Source organism: Cheilinus undulatus, linkage group 1 (assembly GCF_018320785.1).
Source record: "Cheilinus undulatus linkage group 1, ASM1832078v1, whole genome shotgun sequence".
NCBI lineage: Eukaryota > Metazoa > Chordata > Actinopteri > Labriformes > Labridae > Cheilinus > Cheilinus undulatus.
The window spans coordinates 9,449,224-9,466,334 of record NC_054865.1 but is presented as its reverse complement, the minus strand read 5'-3'; the positions used below and the strand labels follow the sequence as shown (position 1 = coordinate 9,466,334).

At 39.5% G+C, this 17,111-nt stretch overlaps 1 protein-coding gene across 1 annotated transcript in view; it reads right to left on the bottom strand.

Annotated features, from left to right (window-relative positions):
- Positions 1–17,111, bottom strand: part of si:ch211-186j3.6 (neural-cadherin) — a 617,862-nt gene that overhangs the window by 359,835 nt on the left and 240,916 nt on the right. The window contains exon 7 of the mRNA XM_041792306.1: positions 6,926–7,068. Within this exon, the coding sequence (XP_041648240.1) occupies positions 6,926–7,068 (143 nt within the window). The remainder of the gene's footprint in view (positions 1–6,925; positions 7,069–17,111) is intronic.

The window sequence follows — 17,111 nt, the reverse complement described above, 5'->3', positions numbered from 1 at the left end:
TGTCGAGAGATAGATAGATACCCCTGTACAAACCATACAAACTTACTGTGTTGACATTACAGTAGGAATGGGTGGTAAAACAGTGCAATGCTAGCTAAACTAATAGACAGTAGGTAAACCAAGCATGCCTTTAATGTTGCATCAACTCGTGATATACAAGTCACTGGTGCCACATATCAATGATAGGTTTAGCTTCTTTTACAGACTTTCTTTCTCTTCGCTTAATGTTACACATTACACATGATACTGGTGAAATCAAGCTGCAAAAATGATTAATAGAATCCAAATGTATCAGACATGACAGGTTTCATGTTAAAAAGTGATTAAAAATAAGTAAATATGACAAAGAACATTTGACAGATTCTAGATGGTGTGGTTGGTTCAGTGCATAAAACTGAGTTCTCCTCCAACTTAAGAATTTAAACTTTCATCTCTGAGTTTCTGCAGTCTACAAGCTGACCTTGTGCACAATCCTGAATAAGTGCTCTGATGAATGAGGTGCTGTATATAGTACTAAAACTTTTCATGGCTGCTGTTGTAAAAACGCACATCACCTGCTCCTTGAGCTCAGGGTTTTCTCCTCCTTTTTCCAATAATCTGCTCTGAAAGGAAACATTGAATTATAAAAGATAAAAAAACAAATCTTGGCATTGGAGAGCTGGTCAATGTGGGTTTTTATTTATGTTATTGTGGGACCATTTTCAGGTAGAGAAAAACACAAGATCATTGGCCCAAGGAGAATAACAGCCTGAGTATGAAAAAATGTTTATAGAAATACTCAGCTCACTGGAAAATAAATCTCCTGCCAAGCCGTATTTCTCCCGCAGACTGAATAAGATTGTCCTCCAGGACTTTCTTATATTTTGCAGCATTTATTTTACCCTCTCACAAGCCTTAAAGGGCCGACTGCTGAGAAGCACCCCACAGCATGGTGCTACCACCACTGTGCTTCACAGTGGGTAAGGGTGGTGATGCGCAGTGGTTGGTGTCTGCCAAACATAGTATCTTATCTGATGGCCAAAAGCAGCACCATTTTGGTCTCATCAGCCCAAATGACTTTCTTCCACTTGACCATGGAGTCTCCAACATGCCTTTAGGGGAACTCTAGGCAAGAGTTAATCTGAGTTTTGTTCAACAGTGGCTTTCTCTTTGCCACTCTCCCATTCAGCTTTGACTGGGGAAGAACCGGGCACAAAAGGTTGTTACTCCTGGAGCTTGTAACTCCCTCAGAGTAGTCATAGGCGTCTTGGTGGCCTCTCTCACTAGTCTCCTCCTTGCACAGTCACTCACTTTGTGAGGACGGCCTGATCTAGGCAGCTTTACACATGTGCCATATTCCTTTCATTTCTTGATGATGGATTTAACTGAACTCTGGGGGATGTCCAGAACCTTGGATTTTTTTTGTATCCATCCTCTGACTTATACTTTTCAATTACATTTTTTCTGTGTTGCTTGGAGTGTTCTTTTGTCTTCATGGTGTAATAGCAGCCAGGAATACTGATGAACCAGTGACTGGGCCTTCCAGACACAGGTGTCTTTATACTACAATCACTTGAGACATATTCACCGCACTCAGGTGATCCCCATTTCACTATTGTGAGACTACTAGCATCAATTTAGTGGATCTTTATTGATTTATATTTCTCTATTTCCATTTATTTGGCATTATTTTGTAGAATTATGTTTTCACTTTGACATCTGAGAGATTTTTTTCTTTGTAATTTTGTTTTTAAGAAGCCAAATTACATTGACCATGACTGATGTATAAATCATCCAAGGGGGTGATTACTCCTTTTAAAGCACTGTGCACGGATTTTAAAAAAAATATATAAAATGTGCACATTCAGTGCCTCCAAATTCCTGATCAGTATGCTCAAAAAACAGCTGTCAAATTGAAGACATCAATCATCCAGATGATAGATATTTAACTTTGCAATGTCTTTGTCTTTCAGAAAGCCTAAAATTGTTCTTTTTGACCAGTTACAAGAAGAAACTCAGTCAGCATGAAGATATGCTAATGAGGAACAAATAATACAAAATGCAAAGCGAGCCTGCAGTCATCTGATAACTGATGGAATCGAGTTAAAAGCTACAAATCTTCCCCCTGCTCAATAAAGTGACCGTCGCTATCAGCTGACAGCGAGTGTCATTGCTGTTGAACAGAGGAAATTGTGCCTTGAAGTTTTGAGTAATTGAATTTGTGAAAGTCATCATATTACCCTATAATATGATATGTAGATTCAGAGGTGGTTGCAATTTACAAAAGGGTCGAACCAATATGAAAACGCCACCATCCCCCACCTACTTAGCACACACAAACACCCCGTGCATCATTAATGCAGTTTCCTGTTTCACGTAGCTTCTGGCACGGCTGCTCCTGCCTCAGAGGAGGTTGAGATGTGCGACTACAAACCTCACTTGATATTTTGTTACAAAGAGGCGGTGTAAATGCTCCTTGCATTCACTGATTATCTCAGTGGCTCCATGACATCACCTGTCAGGACTTAAATATCCTTGACAAAGCTCCTCACAGCTGAAAGGAAGGCTGGAGAAGCATTCTCATCCACAGAATAGAGGACCCGATGAAGGACATAAAACTATACTGCATGCTCTGCGTGAAGCATATTTTCAGGACCCTCTGGGGCACACTTGACAAACTGCAGCGCTTTTACATTTCTACAGCGTACGTAAATATAGCAGGGAGGGCAGACAGCAAAGCAGGGTGAGAAGAACTAAGGAGAAAAAAACAAGCTTTGTGGATATTTCAGGGTTTTTGCAGCTTCCATATGAATAGCACATTAAAAAGAGACCTCAGAGCAGCCTAAAGTTCAAAGACATTTTTGCAAACATTTTCAAGAGCAAGGTAAAAACAATTTTCAAAGCAATAGTATATCAAAGGCATGAAAGTCTAAAGTAAAGTATGTAGATTCTGCTGAATACTGCATTGATATATACAACCAGGACTATAAATTGTCTTGCAGTACGATGTCACTTTAAGCAGATGGAAAATACTTAATGGTTTCAGTATTTTTAAAAGTGGAAGAAGAGAAGAGGGAATAGCACTGAATATTTCATTCTGAATGCCTGTTTGTCTCTTTTATCTATTTTTTGGGGGGAGGTTGGGGAGTTTTCAGAGTGTGTAATAAAAAATGCTAAACAAGTGATTAACAGGATGATGACATGACAAGGCAATAGGCAGAAACAGCAACGATAAAGAGAGGAGACTAAAGATAAGCTTAAGTAAATAAGAGAAGGAACGTGAGTAAAATTGAACAAACAACTTTAATGTCAGACATGGTTCCCTGTGCTGTTCAATGCTTTCTCTTCTTTAAGACTACACAGAGGGCTAGAAGGCTCAGGAACAGATCCCCTCTAAGATGTTGGGACTAATTTAGAAAATGAGAAAAATATATATATATTGTAAATGAGGATTGGGCGGTGTCTATTTTTTGATACAGTCAAACCTTCCCCAAATTTTACGGAGGTAGACACGATTACCCCCATGTGTGTAAAACTCGCATTATACAAGCACCTGTGGGCGTGCATGCACAAGCACAGCAAGAAGAGCATGCCTCTGCAGGCATTTCATTCAGTTCTTTAACAAACTGCATTAAGTCTAAAGGCCTTTGCACACTCCATTTTTTTGTCCAAATTTTTCATACATTAAAAAATAAAATGAAGCTCATGTTGTTCTAAACCTAACTGCACACTGATGCCAAAATTTTCATGTAGTTTATTTCAAAATGGGTTTTATTTTATGCAAAATTTTGCATCAGTGCAAGTCATTAAAATGGGAGACTGATGATCCAAAACAGTGCCTGCTACCTCCTCCCCACTTGCTCACCCCCACCTGACCCCTCCTCTCTCGCACGGTAACCTCACCTTAAACACCACAGTTTGCTCATCTATTATGTGGATATCAACCATGGAAATATAATGAATAGATGAGTGATTGATTCAGATCAGCACCTGTTGCAATAAGATCTGGCTGCAGACCTCGAGCAGACCTATACACTGGGGCAATGACGTATATTATTACCTGAGCCAAAATTGCAAGACTTGGTAGAGTTTCAATCTTTTTTTTTTTTTTCTATTTTTTTGTTTTTCAAAAAACTGTGCTGTTATGTAAAAATGGCCATGGCTGTGTCCGAAACCACACACTCATTCCCTACTTCCTAACCACTATATAGTGAGCAGCATATCGTAGACTATATAGTGGGCTCAACTGCAAAACACGAAAATGATTTTGGACACTACTCCAGCTGCAGGAAATGTCGTCATCGCCATCTCACAATTAAAATGTTTAGCTACAATAGCTGAGGATCGATATTAACGGTAGAAATTCACTGAAAACTGATACTGGACATAATGTATTTTCACAAAAATGAAACACCAATAGATAAAAATATTGTGTCTTTAGTGGTAAAATGGTATACATTTCTGTGTGCATCATCACTTACTCTTGCAGAGAGATGATGGTCTCATGTCTTGTAATCCTCATAGGGGGAAAAAGTTAATCCGTTTTGAATCCTGAACATTTTCTTACAGATTAAATACTTTGGTTAAAACCAACCAACAAAAAAGGCTTTAAAAAGTTTTATATGTCATCCTGTGCTCCTCTCTTTCATCTGTCATGTAGAGAGCAGCAACCGTCATCGCCCCAGTGTCGAGGTCTGCTGCTGAACAACCCACCATAGAGGTTTGCTCAAGGTCTGCAGCCAGATGCCTCTCACCTGTTGCTTTATTCTCTCTTGCTCACTCACCCTTGCCCAATCCCTCCCTCTCTCATACCGAAACTTCACTTTAAACACCCTAGTTTGCTGGTGTATTATGTGGATATCATCCATGGAAATGTGATGGATAAAGGCATACGTGTGTAGCCTACTAACAGGTATTAACAGAGACTGAATTAAAAAGTTGCTCTTCATCCCTCCAACTTGGCCCAGCACTTTGACGCATGAGCGTGTACTGTATGAAGCTCTCTGTCAGGATGGATCCAACTGGATTTTTAAATGAGTAACAGAGCCACAGACTGGCAATACCAAAAAAATTGCCACATTCTATAAATTTTCGCAGTGAAGGCAGATAAAAACACATTGGACTCTGTGCAAAGTCCGAGTGTGTGACTTTTCTCTGATTATGGATTGGAAAAAAAAGTATCGGAAAGTAATGGACCCACTGGTTAACCAGCACTGATGACTTTATCTAAATTTCACCTGAAAAGGGTAAAGTTTAAATGTTCTTAGCAACTGCTGATAGTTAACTGTGCTTGACTTTGCTGCTGCAGGATGTGTGGCTATTAATAGCCATCTACACACAGAAAGAAGAATTAAAGATTTTTTAAATCTTACATTGCTATGGACATCATTATAGCCAATGTTTAACAGTTGGACAAGACATGCAAGTTTATATGTCAGTACACATGTGCATGTTCGTTGTTAGCCAAATTGGCCTAAGCAGGATTTTAAGGTTCCAGGATTTTGAACTTTGATTTCACTGATCACATTTTAAAAAATCTGAACCCACAGTTAGTGGTGCTGCTGGTGGATACAGACACATAATGTTAAGGCATTTATTATTGCTTTCAGTGAACCCCCCCGACACTCACAATGTCACGCCAAAGCAGGTCTGCAGAAGAGCATCATGCAAAGCTTTTAGTGTGGCTTATTGCTTTGGTTTTAATAAAGATATGTGGCTGAGTTCTGACAAAACAAGCCATTGTACTACAGCTACATCCAAGATAAATGCTCCACCAGCAGCCATTGCCATTGGCTCAGTGATACCCTGGCCGTAGTTACTGCCCTGTTCTCCTCAAATGATGCTGACTGACCCAAACTGTTTCTGTAAAAACGTTGTGGATTAGGACTTTTCATGATGGATTTGCTTGATGACAGACATAGAGGCTGGAAATCCCATCTGCTTTTCAATGTTATAATTAATAATTAGTCTAAAACATTTCTTTGTCTTTCATGACAAAAACTGGCCCAGTAGTGCACTCTTTATATCCTACATTGCATTGTGGTCACTCGCCCAGCAATATACCATCATGCATGTGATTCAAAGCTTTCATGAGCAGAACATTTTGACCACTCTCATACATGACAGACCAACGAGACCTTCATGTGTTGAGACAACCAAAATATATAGAAAATAAAGTTCATATATTTTTTCTCTTCCTCTGTAACGACTACAGACATGACACCATCAGCTCAGACTTGAACATCTAAAAACATCGCCATCATTTCCTGCTTTCCATCTCTCCAACATCAGACCAAGAAGCATGTGTTTCTGTCACGTGGAGCTTGCGTATATGTTTGTAGTGCAGTGGTTGAGCTCTAAGCCAATGGGACCCCAAACTATGGGCCAATTTAGTTTGAATCGTGCTGCACACTCCAGTGGACACTTGCTGTTGCTAATCGTGGAGACTTTTTAAAAGATTAACACTCCACAGGGTTTATGTGCCTAACAGTATACCACTGTTTTCTTTAAATGCATGTTTGTGACCTAACAAGGGGGAAAGCTGTTCAAAAGTGGTGCTGAAAATGAGGTTAGTGTTGCTATGGTGCCAAGCATACTTTGGTGGCTGATTGTAATGAATTAGAGACACTTATTTCAGAACAGCTCACAGCTGCCAAAGCTAAATATTGTACTATTCTGTATGTAATCACTGTTCTTTGAAAAGAAAGAAAAGATTTTAAATATAAAAGAATACATGGAAAAAAGAGAAAACTACGAAAAAAATTAACCCATCCAACTGTTGCCTTGACTCTCAGTCATATTTGTGAGGGCTGAAAATTTTAGTAAGTGTGGCATAGCAGTGTGGCAGTGTGGTGGATTTGAGACCACATTGCAAGAGTAACAAAGACAGCCCTGAATGTGAATCAATGTCCAGATAAAAGAAATAGAGAAGAAATATGAGTCTTACCTTTTTGGCTGTCGATGACAAAGTTTCCCTCCTCGTTTCCTGTTGTGATTTTATATGTGATCCCGTCTCCGTCAGGATCCTTGGCCAGCACCGTGGCAACAAGTGTGTTTGGGCCGGCATCCTCCGAGACAAACGTTCTATATCTGGTCAAACACAGATAACATGTACTGTATTCAACACCAAACCTTGCATTTGAGGATAAGTTTAATTGAAAAACCAAGTCAGACTAAAAATTAAACTTGTCAGGAAATGGAAACTGTCTATGGCACTTAAAAAAGACAATGAATAATAGACAGCATGTCTCATTACAGGCAATTTAGATAAAAACCCTTGTAGACATATCTTCATTATAAAAAAAGCAATATTAAAACCACTGAAGTATCTCAGTTTCTTACTAATCGAGTATTTTAGCTACACTGGATCTTGATATAGGGCTGCACAGTGGTGCAGGGGTTAGCACTGTTGCCTCACAGCAAGAAGGTTCCTGATTCACTTCCTGGTCAGGGCCTTTCTGTGGAGTTTGCATGCTCTCCCTGTGCACACGTGGGCTCTCTCCAGGTACTCCGGCTTCCTGCTACCTCCAAAAACATGCTCATAGGTCAATAGGTGGCTCGAAATTGGACGTAGGTGTGAATGTGAGCATGCCTGGTTGTCTGTCTCTATATGTCAGCCCTGCAATTCTCGCCCAATGACAGCTGGGATAGGCTCCAGCCTACCCACGACCCTGAATGGGATAAGCGGTATAGAAAATGGATGGATTGATGGATCTTGATATCATGGAAGACCATTAAAGCTAATAGATAATATTAATATATATATATATTTTTAAATTTATGCTAAGAATATTCACAGCAAAGAAAAAAATCCATCCATGCTGCCTCCATTTGGAAGTCTGGAGATTTTTCCAGCCATAAGTGGGCAGGAGGCGGGCTATACTGTGGACTAGTTGCCGGTTAATCACAGGGCAGACACAGAGACAAACAAGCATTCAAGCACACCTATAGGCTATTTTTAGAGTCACCACTTAACCCAGCGAGCAGGTGTTTTTAATGGATGAGGAACAGAGAGTACCTGCATGCAGACGCCACACATAAAGGCCCTTTCAGACGTGGATTCATGCTGTGATGCAACATTGCTAACCACTGCACCACCCAGTGATTCTAAATGTACCATCATGTTGTAACTATTCAAAAAATATATGAGACATGGTCAGCGTACCTCTTCTGTTTGCAGCCATTTCTATCACTGGAGTTGCTAAAATGCTACTGTTAAATCTCTGTGGATTTTATCTGAAGAAACACTACAACCATTTAGAACTGTAGCACTTCTTGTACTTCACATTCAAGTAAAACTGCCATATTTAGTTTGAGCATACTTGTTATGTCTCTATTGGTAATTTCTGTGGGTCTTCTGAGTTTGCTAACAGCCCAGCAGGCTGTTATCCCCCACAATCATGGGTGCAGCCTGTTCAAGGCTTGTGAACATCGAATGCCAGTGAGCCATTTTGTACATGCACTCCTGCATTTTCCTAGTGTGAATGAATGGGACAGACTAAACACTGTGAAGATGATGTTGATGATGTTGTTGTCCTGATTGCTTTTGCCTTAATTCATCCCTATCCTGGAGGGAAACCAAAATGACTGAGATCTCATCTTATTTTTAGAGTAACAGCTGTCAAGGAGAGCATCCTTGACAGCAAAGACAGCAACATTGTGCTTAAAGCATTTAGCCTTAAGTAATGCTCCAGAGCAATGTGCCACAGAAGCAACAATATTATCGCATCAGTTTAATACTACAAACATGATAATTCACCAGGAGGTCAGGGATATATTAGTTATGCATTTTATCAGCTGTGAGTGGTTTGCTTGAATTCCTAGTATCAACAGAATGTTCTTGTTAAAGTGTACAGGTCATTTCAACTATATTTACACACATCTAGATTTCATCTGCTTTCAGATGAAATCTAGATATTTTGTGTTAAAAACGCATATAAATCAATCTAGCCTGTACACATTTCTTCTCAGCCCACACATTTCAAACTGAGCAGAGTCTCCTGCCCAGAAAGTCCTCCTCGGTTTTGTCTTTGTATCTTGGAGCTGCTCTTTGAACTTCAGCTTTGAACTCTCGTTTGGCCTTACACATACAGTACAACTTCAAACCACTGGTGTGCTTGGGAGTAAAACTTTTCTTAAAAGGCTGGCCTTTCTACCTTGTTGACTTAAGATCACACAGTCCATTCTGGAAAAACATTTTAGCTGTTCTTATAGATAAAGGCAGATATCATTGAAGAATGGAAACTGTAAGAGATAAAGAAGTACTGTCAAACAAGAATGGAGATTTTTATTTTGCTTCCCTTTTTTGTACAAAATTACTGCAATGTTTTTGACTGATTTATTGTGATTTAATTTGGCTGACTACTTCAGTTAATGTGCTCATATTAAACTAATCCAAATTCATAATCAACCAAGTGGGTGCTCAGAGACATTAGGTAACAGGAAATTAAACTTTTTAATACTTTACTCCTTATTTAGACAGCAGCCTCTTCTATTAAAGTTACAAACATTTTTAATGTCTAACTTACAGAAGCTTAACTGAATCAACTTGAAACTTTTTATCCTTAAAGTTTGGATTTTTTAACCATTCCATCTCAGACGGGATATTTCCTGTTTCAAACTATACTGGTTTGTCCCCGAATGGGATGCCCCCTTGTTGGTGTACCTTCCATTTAATTATCTCATGGCACAGATTGGCTCTGACAGGGACAGTAGCCCATCATGTACTGATCATGTCCATCAAGTGACGCCCAATCACACACTTTCCAAAAAGTTCAACTTTTGTCTCATCAGTCCACAAAATATTTCTCCAAAAGTCTTGGGGATTATCAAGATGTTTCTTGGCAAATGTGAGACGAGCCTTTGTGTTCTTTTTTGTCAGCAGTGATTTTGGCCTTGGAACTCTCTCATGGATGCCATTTTGCCCAGTGTCTTTCTTATGGTTGAGTCATGAACTCTGACCCTAACTGAGGCCATTAAGGCCTGCAGTTCTTTGGATGTCATTCTGGGTTTTATTGTGACCTCCTGGATGAGTCGTCATTACACTCTTGGAGTCATTTTGGTTGGCCGATCACTCGTGGGAAGGTTCACCACTGTTCCCGGGTTTCTCCATTTGTGGATAACGGCTCTGACCATGGTTCACTGGAGTCCCAAAGCCTTGGGAATGGCTTTGTAAACTTTTCCAGACTGATAGGTTTCAATCACTCTCTTTCTCATTTGCTCTTGAATTTTTTTTGGATCGTGGCATGATGCGTTTCTTTTTCAGATCTTGTAGCCTACTTCACTTAATTTCTATTTAAGTGATTTCTTGATTCAAGAAACCTGGCGGCAATCAGGCCCGGGCGGGCCAGTGAAATTGATCTCAGCTTTCCAAGAAGTGTGGTCAATCACAATTAACTCATGATTTAACAAGGGGGGCAATTACTTTTTCACACAGTGCCAGATAGGTTTGGATTTTTTCCCCCTTAATAGATAAAATCATCATTTAGAAACTGCATTTTCTATTCTCTGAGTTGTCTCTGTGAGATATAAAAATTGGTTTGATGATCCAAAACATTTAAGTGTGATAAATATACAAAAAAAATTAGGAATCACAAAGGGGAAAATACTTTTTCACAGCACTGTAGCTGCATCTGAGCTAATCACTACACTTGAGGCAGTCATTGCTAATGGCTCACACTACAACTAAACCCTGACCGTAACTTCTGCCTTGTTTTTCCCAAGTGACACTGACCACGAATGTTGTGGATTAAAGCTTTATAAGATTTGCCTGTCTTGTAACTCTATCTGATTTGCTAGGTTAGGTGTATTTATACCTGACCAATTAGAAAACTTTTTTCCTGACACATCACATGTTTTGGTCCACTTAATTACGCCTATGTGACCACAGACCAATCATGGTGTAATTATGCAATATTGTAACTGTAAATAAAAGGTTCATGATTTGGACAAGATCAACCAAACTAGGTGTAGAAAATGCCCTTACTGCACACGAGACTGTGTAAGAGTAAAGTTTAACACTTCTACCATGAAATCGTTCTGATTTACCTACAGCATTGAAAGAAAAAGACTTTATCACTATAACAAGCAATAGAAAGCAAAGAAGATGTTGGTTGAGCCGGTCAGCTGACAGTTTTGTGTTTGCAGCAGAGAAAGGTGGTGATATGGTTTCAGCATTTCCTGTTCCTCTCAACAGGCTTTTATTTAAAAAGATGGTGTTGTGAATGCTCAGGAGAATATGAACAGGTTTTACTTGGACGTCATCTTTCCTTGAAAAGCTTCACAACAACAGCAGATGACGATGTGAGAGGAAAACATTATCTTACAATTGTCTCTTATTCACAGAGCTGCAGGCAATTGTAACCAGTGTTCTGAGTCTGACGGTCAAGGAAACAGACAGAACCTTCAACAAACCACCGGTCTGTGTTTGGGTGAAAAACCTTTTAGTGCTGAGCTGAATATAAACTCCTTTTGCCGTTGTTTCCAGTGATTCACGTGTGACTCACGTTCAGAATGCAGGTCGAGCTACTCCGACGGTCTGACATAAATATCTGCCACTCCACTCTAGCGAGGAGACCTATTTGTTTTTCACAGAAAACAAGGTACTCTCATTACTTGCAGAACACTGTGATCATGTTTTGTCACTGCCGTCTCTCTGCCTCAACAACCGCTGCAGTAGCTCTGCCTGGGAAGATCAGTGATGTGCCGCTCGTTTACTCCGTTTGCAGCGTGTTTAGTAATTTCAGCTCACACTCTGCAAGCTGCACACTCCCCTGCAGATCAATACACAAGTCAGGCGAGGGGAGAAGCTGTGCTGTGTTTCTTTATTATGTCGTTTCTCCACGAGTACATAGGGCACATTGATCAAACAGCTTCCACTTGAGGTCTTAGGAAGCTATTTGAAAGATCATTAGATAATTGCTCGTATTTATCTCACCTGAAAGCCAGTAAGAACTCCTTGTGAATTTTTGCCCATAATTTGATGGCAAAATTACAGACCCTGTCTGTGCAGCTGAATTTATGCATGACTCTTCTCACAGGCTGCTAAGCCTCTTTTGTCCTGAATCCCCAAATTACCTCTGGTTATGCATTACAGATGCAGACTGAGTAATCATAGTTTCTGATGGAGTTGGCTTACAATTAGGCTTAAGATCATGAGCAGCCTGAAATGGAAAAAGCAGCAAATGTTGAACGGTTTTATCAGCAGGGGATTTCAGATTTGGAATACGTCAAATACAAAGAATACTCTCACCAGGATTTCTTTTTTCCTGAGTAAGCCACAGCTGTTTTACATCTATCTTAAGTGAAACACTTTTTAGTTTCCCTTGTGCTCAAGAATCAAAGTGTCCCCCGAATATTTCATAAAGCAAATGTAATGTTCCTTCCTCATCAATTATATCCAATCTTTCACATAATGATCTTCTAACAATGACATGTATTATTTTTCTGATTCAAATGGTCCGTCATGAGTTCCTGTATTTGTTTTCATACCAAACAAATACAGAATACAAAAATGTAGAAAAAATCATCTGCACCGTTTCTGTTTCTCTCCTACCTGTTGACACACAGCTGTTTGCCAGAGAAAGGTAAACAAGGATGTGTCAGTGCATGCATGTAGCTGGCTGAATAAGTCAGTGAGACAGCAGAGAAGACACCATGTGGAAGTATTTCCCATTATTTTAATATTTTTGACCAATAGGACAAGACAAACTTCATAGTGTAACGTATACTACATAGATAAAAGTAACTGCCCCTCTGACCATTTCTCCAACAGGAATTCCACTTTTATTGGACGACTTTCCACAAGAGTTTTAAGTGGTTCCATGGGAATCTGTGACCGTTCATTCTGTCAGAGCAGTTATGAGGTCAGGCACTGATGTTGGACAAGAAGACCTGGTTCACAATCTCTGTTCCAGTTCATCCCAAAAGTGTTTGATGGGGTTGAGGTCAGGGCTCTGTGCAGGCCAGTCAAGTTCTTTTACACTGAACTCTTCAAACCTTGTCTTTATAGTGCTTGCTTTGTGCACCGAGGCACTGTCATGTTGGTGTATAAAAAGGCCTTCCCCAAACTGTTGCCACACAGGTGGAAGCATAGCATTGTCCAAAATGTCTTGTTATGCGAAGCATTAAGATTGCCCTTCATTGGAGATAAAAAGCCCCATACCATTATCCCTCCAGGTGATGTTTCCCCAACATCTGCCAAACCCAGACTCACCCATCTGACTGCCAAACAGAGACGCTAGATTCGTCACGCCACAGAGCATGTTCCCTCTGCTCCACAGTCCAATGCCAGTGCGCTTTACACCACTCCATCCTACACTTTGCATTGGATTTGGTAATGTGAGGCTTGCATGCAGCTGCTCTGCATTGGAAACCAATTCCATGAGGCTCCAGTTGCACAGCTGTTGTTCCTAAACACTTCCACTTTCTAATGATATCCCTCACAGTTGGCTCCCCAGCAGGGATGAAATTTCACCAACCGTCTTAATTGAAAAGCTGGCATCCATTAAACGTCACTAAACTCTTCAGAACGACCTATTTTGTATCACAAATGTTTGCAAATGCAGACTGCATGGCTAAGTGGTTGATTTTATACACCTGTGGCAACGAGTCTGATCAAAACACCTGAACTAGACGACTGATAGATGCAGAAAAATACTTTGTCTGAATAGTGTAAGTCTAACAGCTTGTGTGGATATGTGATTGGAAGTCTGTGCATGGTAACCTTGCAAAGTGAATGGATACGCCTGTTTCTGTGTTTCTCATTGGCGAATCCATCTTGCAAAGCTCCCTCTGAACAGTTTGGGCCTGGTTAGAAAGTGACAGGACCAATCAGCGACAGGGGGCAGTACTTTTGGGCGTGGCAGAGTCACAAGAGGCCGGTGCAGTTATAGCGGAGGAACTATTTATTTATTTATAAAGTTTATTTGATAGGGACAATGCAAATTACATAGTAAAACTTCAGCCTGTTACAAACAAGCTAAAAGTAACTGATGTTTCACATATAGAGATTATAGCTATTGCTAGTTTCCATCTCCTGTCCCTAGTTAGGCTTTTAGAAAATGAAAATGAAAGAAGGTAAAAGTAAAGATTTACATAAGAATTGCAGAAAGACAGTTACAAAAATAGACAAAATAGTAAAATTTTACATCAACTATTAGCCTGGATGCTGCTAAAGCGCTAGTTTTATCAGAACTTGTAGACATTTCTTTGTAAAAGGAGAAAAAAGAACAGATATTGGCTCAGCCAGTGTCTCTGATGTGACAGACAGAAGGTCCATCCAATCACCCTCAAAGTTTTTTTCAAACACACACACACTGTCTATGAGTGGCTTTCCAGATGGATGTGTGAAACACTGGCATGCACGGTGTTTTATTTTGAAATGCTCAGTGATTTCCTGTCCAGGTTGATCTGATGTTTTCAGCTTGAAGCACCTCAATCTAAAGCAGATGTGCGCATTTTGAGCAGAGCAAAGTGAGGTAATGACTCGGGGATGTTTTAGCATGTTCTGCAGTTAGCTTACTTTGTGTGAGTCACGGTTATATGGCATTAAGAATGCTGCTTGTGTGTATTGTTTTTAGATCAGTCCAATATGGGCTTATTGAAGCGTGCTGGCTGGTCACCAATCAGACACACAACTTCACAATTCCAGTCACCACCCTGTCAGTCTGCACATCTCTTGGCAAGAAGACAATGGTGCAATGCCATAGTAAAGTTCCTAGAGTGCATTTGTAAGATTTGTTTGCCTTGCCACTGAAATACACCCAACCAAAACAAACACACCGATAATACTTTTAAAGAAGATGTTTGTGGGAATTGACTGTGTGACAGACTGTCGATAATATTGCCTGAAAGAGAATCTGGGTAGAGAGGGATCAGGGCTGTTGGAGCACAATTCCCTAAAGTCAGGGGAGTTTGAACTGCCTTTTGCAGGCACATTTGGGCTCTACCATGACTCTAATTTTGCCTGATCAATGCAGCAATCAATGGAAAAGCACCTCAGACATACACCACCACACACTAATTACTTTTCTACCCCTTTGTTTTACACTTTTTTGTTTTAGTTTGTTTTCATTCTGTTCATCAGGAGAGAAAATAGATGCATCCCTGAGGCTGGTTCCTGATTTCAGATGTGAAAATTAATTACTGAATTTAATTATTGAGCTCATTTAGTGTTTCCAGATAAGGCAAAGATAGAGAATGGAGGAATGTGAGGGAGCGTGTTCTGAATAGTTGTTGGGTCATTTCTGTCAAATGCTGTGAACTGGATGAAGTGCTCATTAATTGTTGGGGTGCTCCCACACCTACAGCTCATTTGCTTCATTCTGATTCAGATGATAAAATGATTCATTGTTGCAGTTTTCCTTTGGGCCGTTTTGTGCTCACAGTGTTGTAAAGTGGGCCAAAGCACCCATCGACAACCGTCACAGCCTGCTTTTTTTACCCACATAGTAGGTAAAAATGACCCTGCTTAGCCTACTAGTCCAACACTGCATTTAAGACACTAGTTAGCCAGTTAGACTGATGACAAAACGGGTTGAATTGGAGCAGCGATGAGGTCAAATACTTCACCAGCGTTTGAGCGAGCGAGTGCATTTATCAAATGTTTGACAACACTTGCAAACAGAGTTAACAAACTCACTACAAGAACAAGAGGGGCTCCCAAAGCTCGGTGGTGTTATGGTCTTACTCAGGGATGTCAAACTTAATGACAACAGGGGCCGAATTCTGGATTTTGGTCCAACCTGAGGGCTTAATAAGGTCATTATTTAACCATACCTCATTTTAACCAGCAATGAATTAAGAGGGGGGAAAAAAACATAGCATTTCTGATTAATAATTTTGAGATAAAAGTAAAAATGGTAAGCTCAAAGGCTCAAAATCTGAAAAAAAAAAAAATTCAAACTTATGAGCTCAAAAGGCATTTAAAGTCAAAATCATATTTTTAAAAGGCAAATATATAAGAAAGAAATATTAGATCATGATTTGCAATGGTCAAAACATGAGACCAAAATTTGAAATAATGATTTTCAAAGGTCAAAATATGAGATGAATTTCAAAATCATCAGTTAAAAATGTCAAAAACTGAGAAAAAAAAGTTAATTTTGAGTTTTACATGTCAAAATATTACTTTAAATTTAAATTTAAGGATACAAAAGGCCAAATTATGAGATAAAAGTCAAAGTACGGAGCTAAAAAGGTCAAAATACTACTTAAAATTTTAAAATTGAGGATCTAAAAGGTAAAAAATAAATAAAAGTTCAAAAATGTGAACTGAAAAGGTCAAAATATTAAATTAAAGGGCAAAACCATAACTTTGCGTGATAACTGTGATATGCAAAATCAAGAATATGAAAAGAAAAATGTTTTTTTCCCACATTCCTGACTTTTTATTTATTTTTTTATTTTTTTACTTAATTCATTTTTATGACAGAACAAGAAAAATCTGCCGATCTCAAACCAGTGGGCCAGTTATAATAAGAATAGGATATGATCTGGCGGGTTAGGTATAACTGTACCATGGGCCCGGATTTGGCCCCCGAGCCTTAAGTTTGACACCCCTGGTCTAACTTGTGTCCATGCTAACTGATGCTACATGGTGTTCTCCATAACATTTCTTTAATTATAATTCTTTAAAGACATACCTGATGAGCTACTTGTAACATTATAATGAATACACGACCAAAAAAAAGTAATTCACGAGATTAACCAGTTGTAATGAGTAATGCAACATATCAGTTTTCCTGTGCAAGTAATCCATAAATGACTCCTTATTACCTAAAAAAGGAAATCCCGAAAGCATTAATACTGTCTCTTTTCTGTCCTGCCTTTGGCACACTGACATGTAACTACATGCCAGCGTAAGGTAAACACAACTGTGCTCATGTTAGCTAGCTCATTAAGCTAGTGACATAGTAAAAAGCAGGGCACTACACTGTGGAAATATCTCCATGATGATGAATTTTTGCACCAAAGGGAGAAGAACAAGAACAATGCGTGCCTTCTGAAATGGCTGTGCTATACACCTGTTTCACCAAGGCATACAATGTTATACACAGCCTATGTGTAATACGGCATTCCTCTTCCCAGTTTAGTCAGATTGTGAACATTTTAAAGAGTTGTAAAGGTTATCG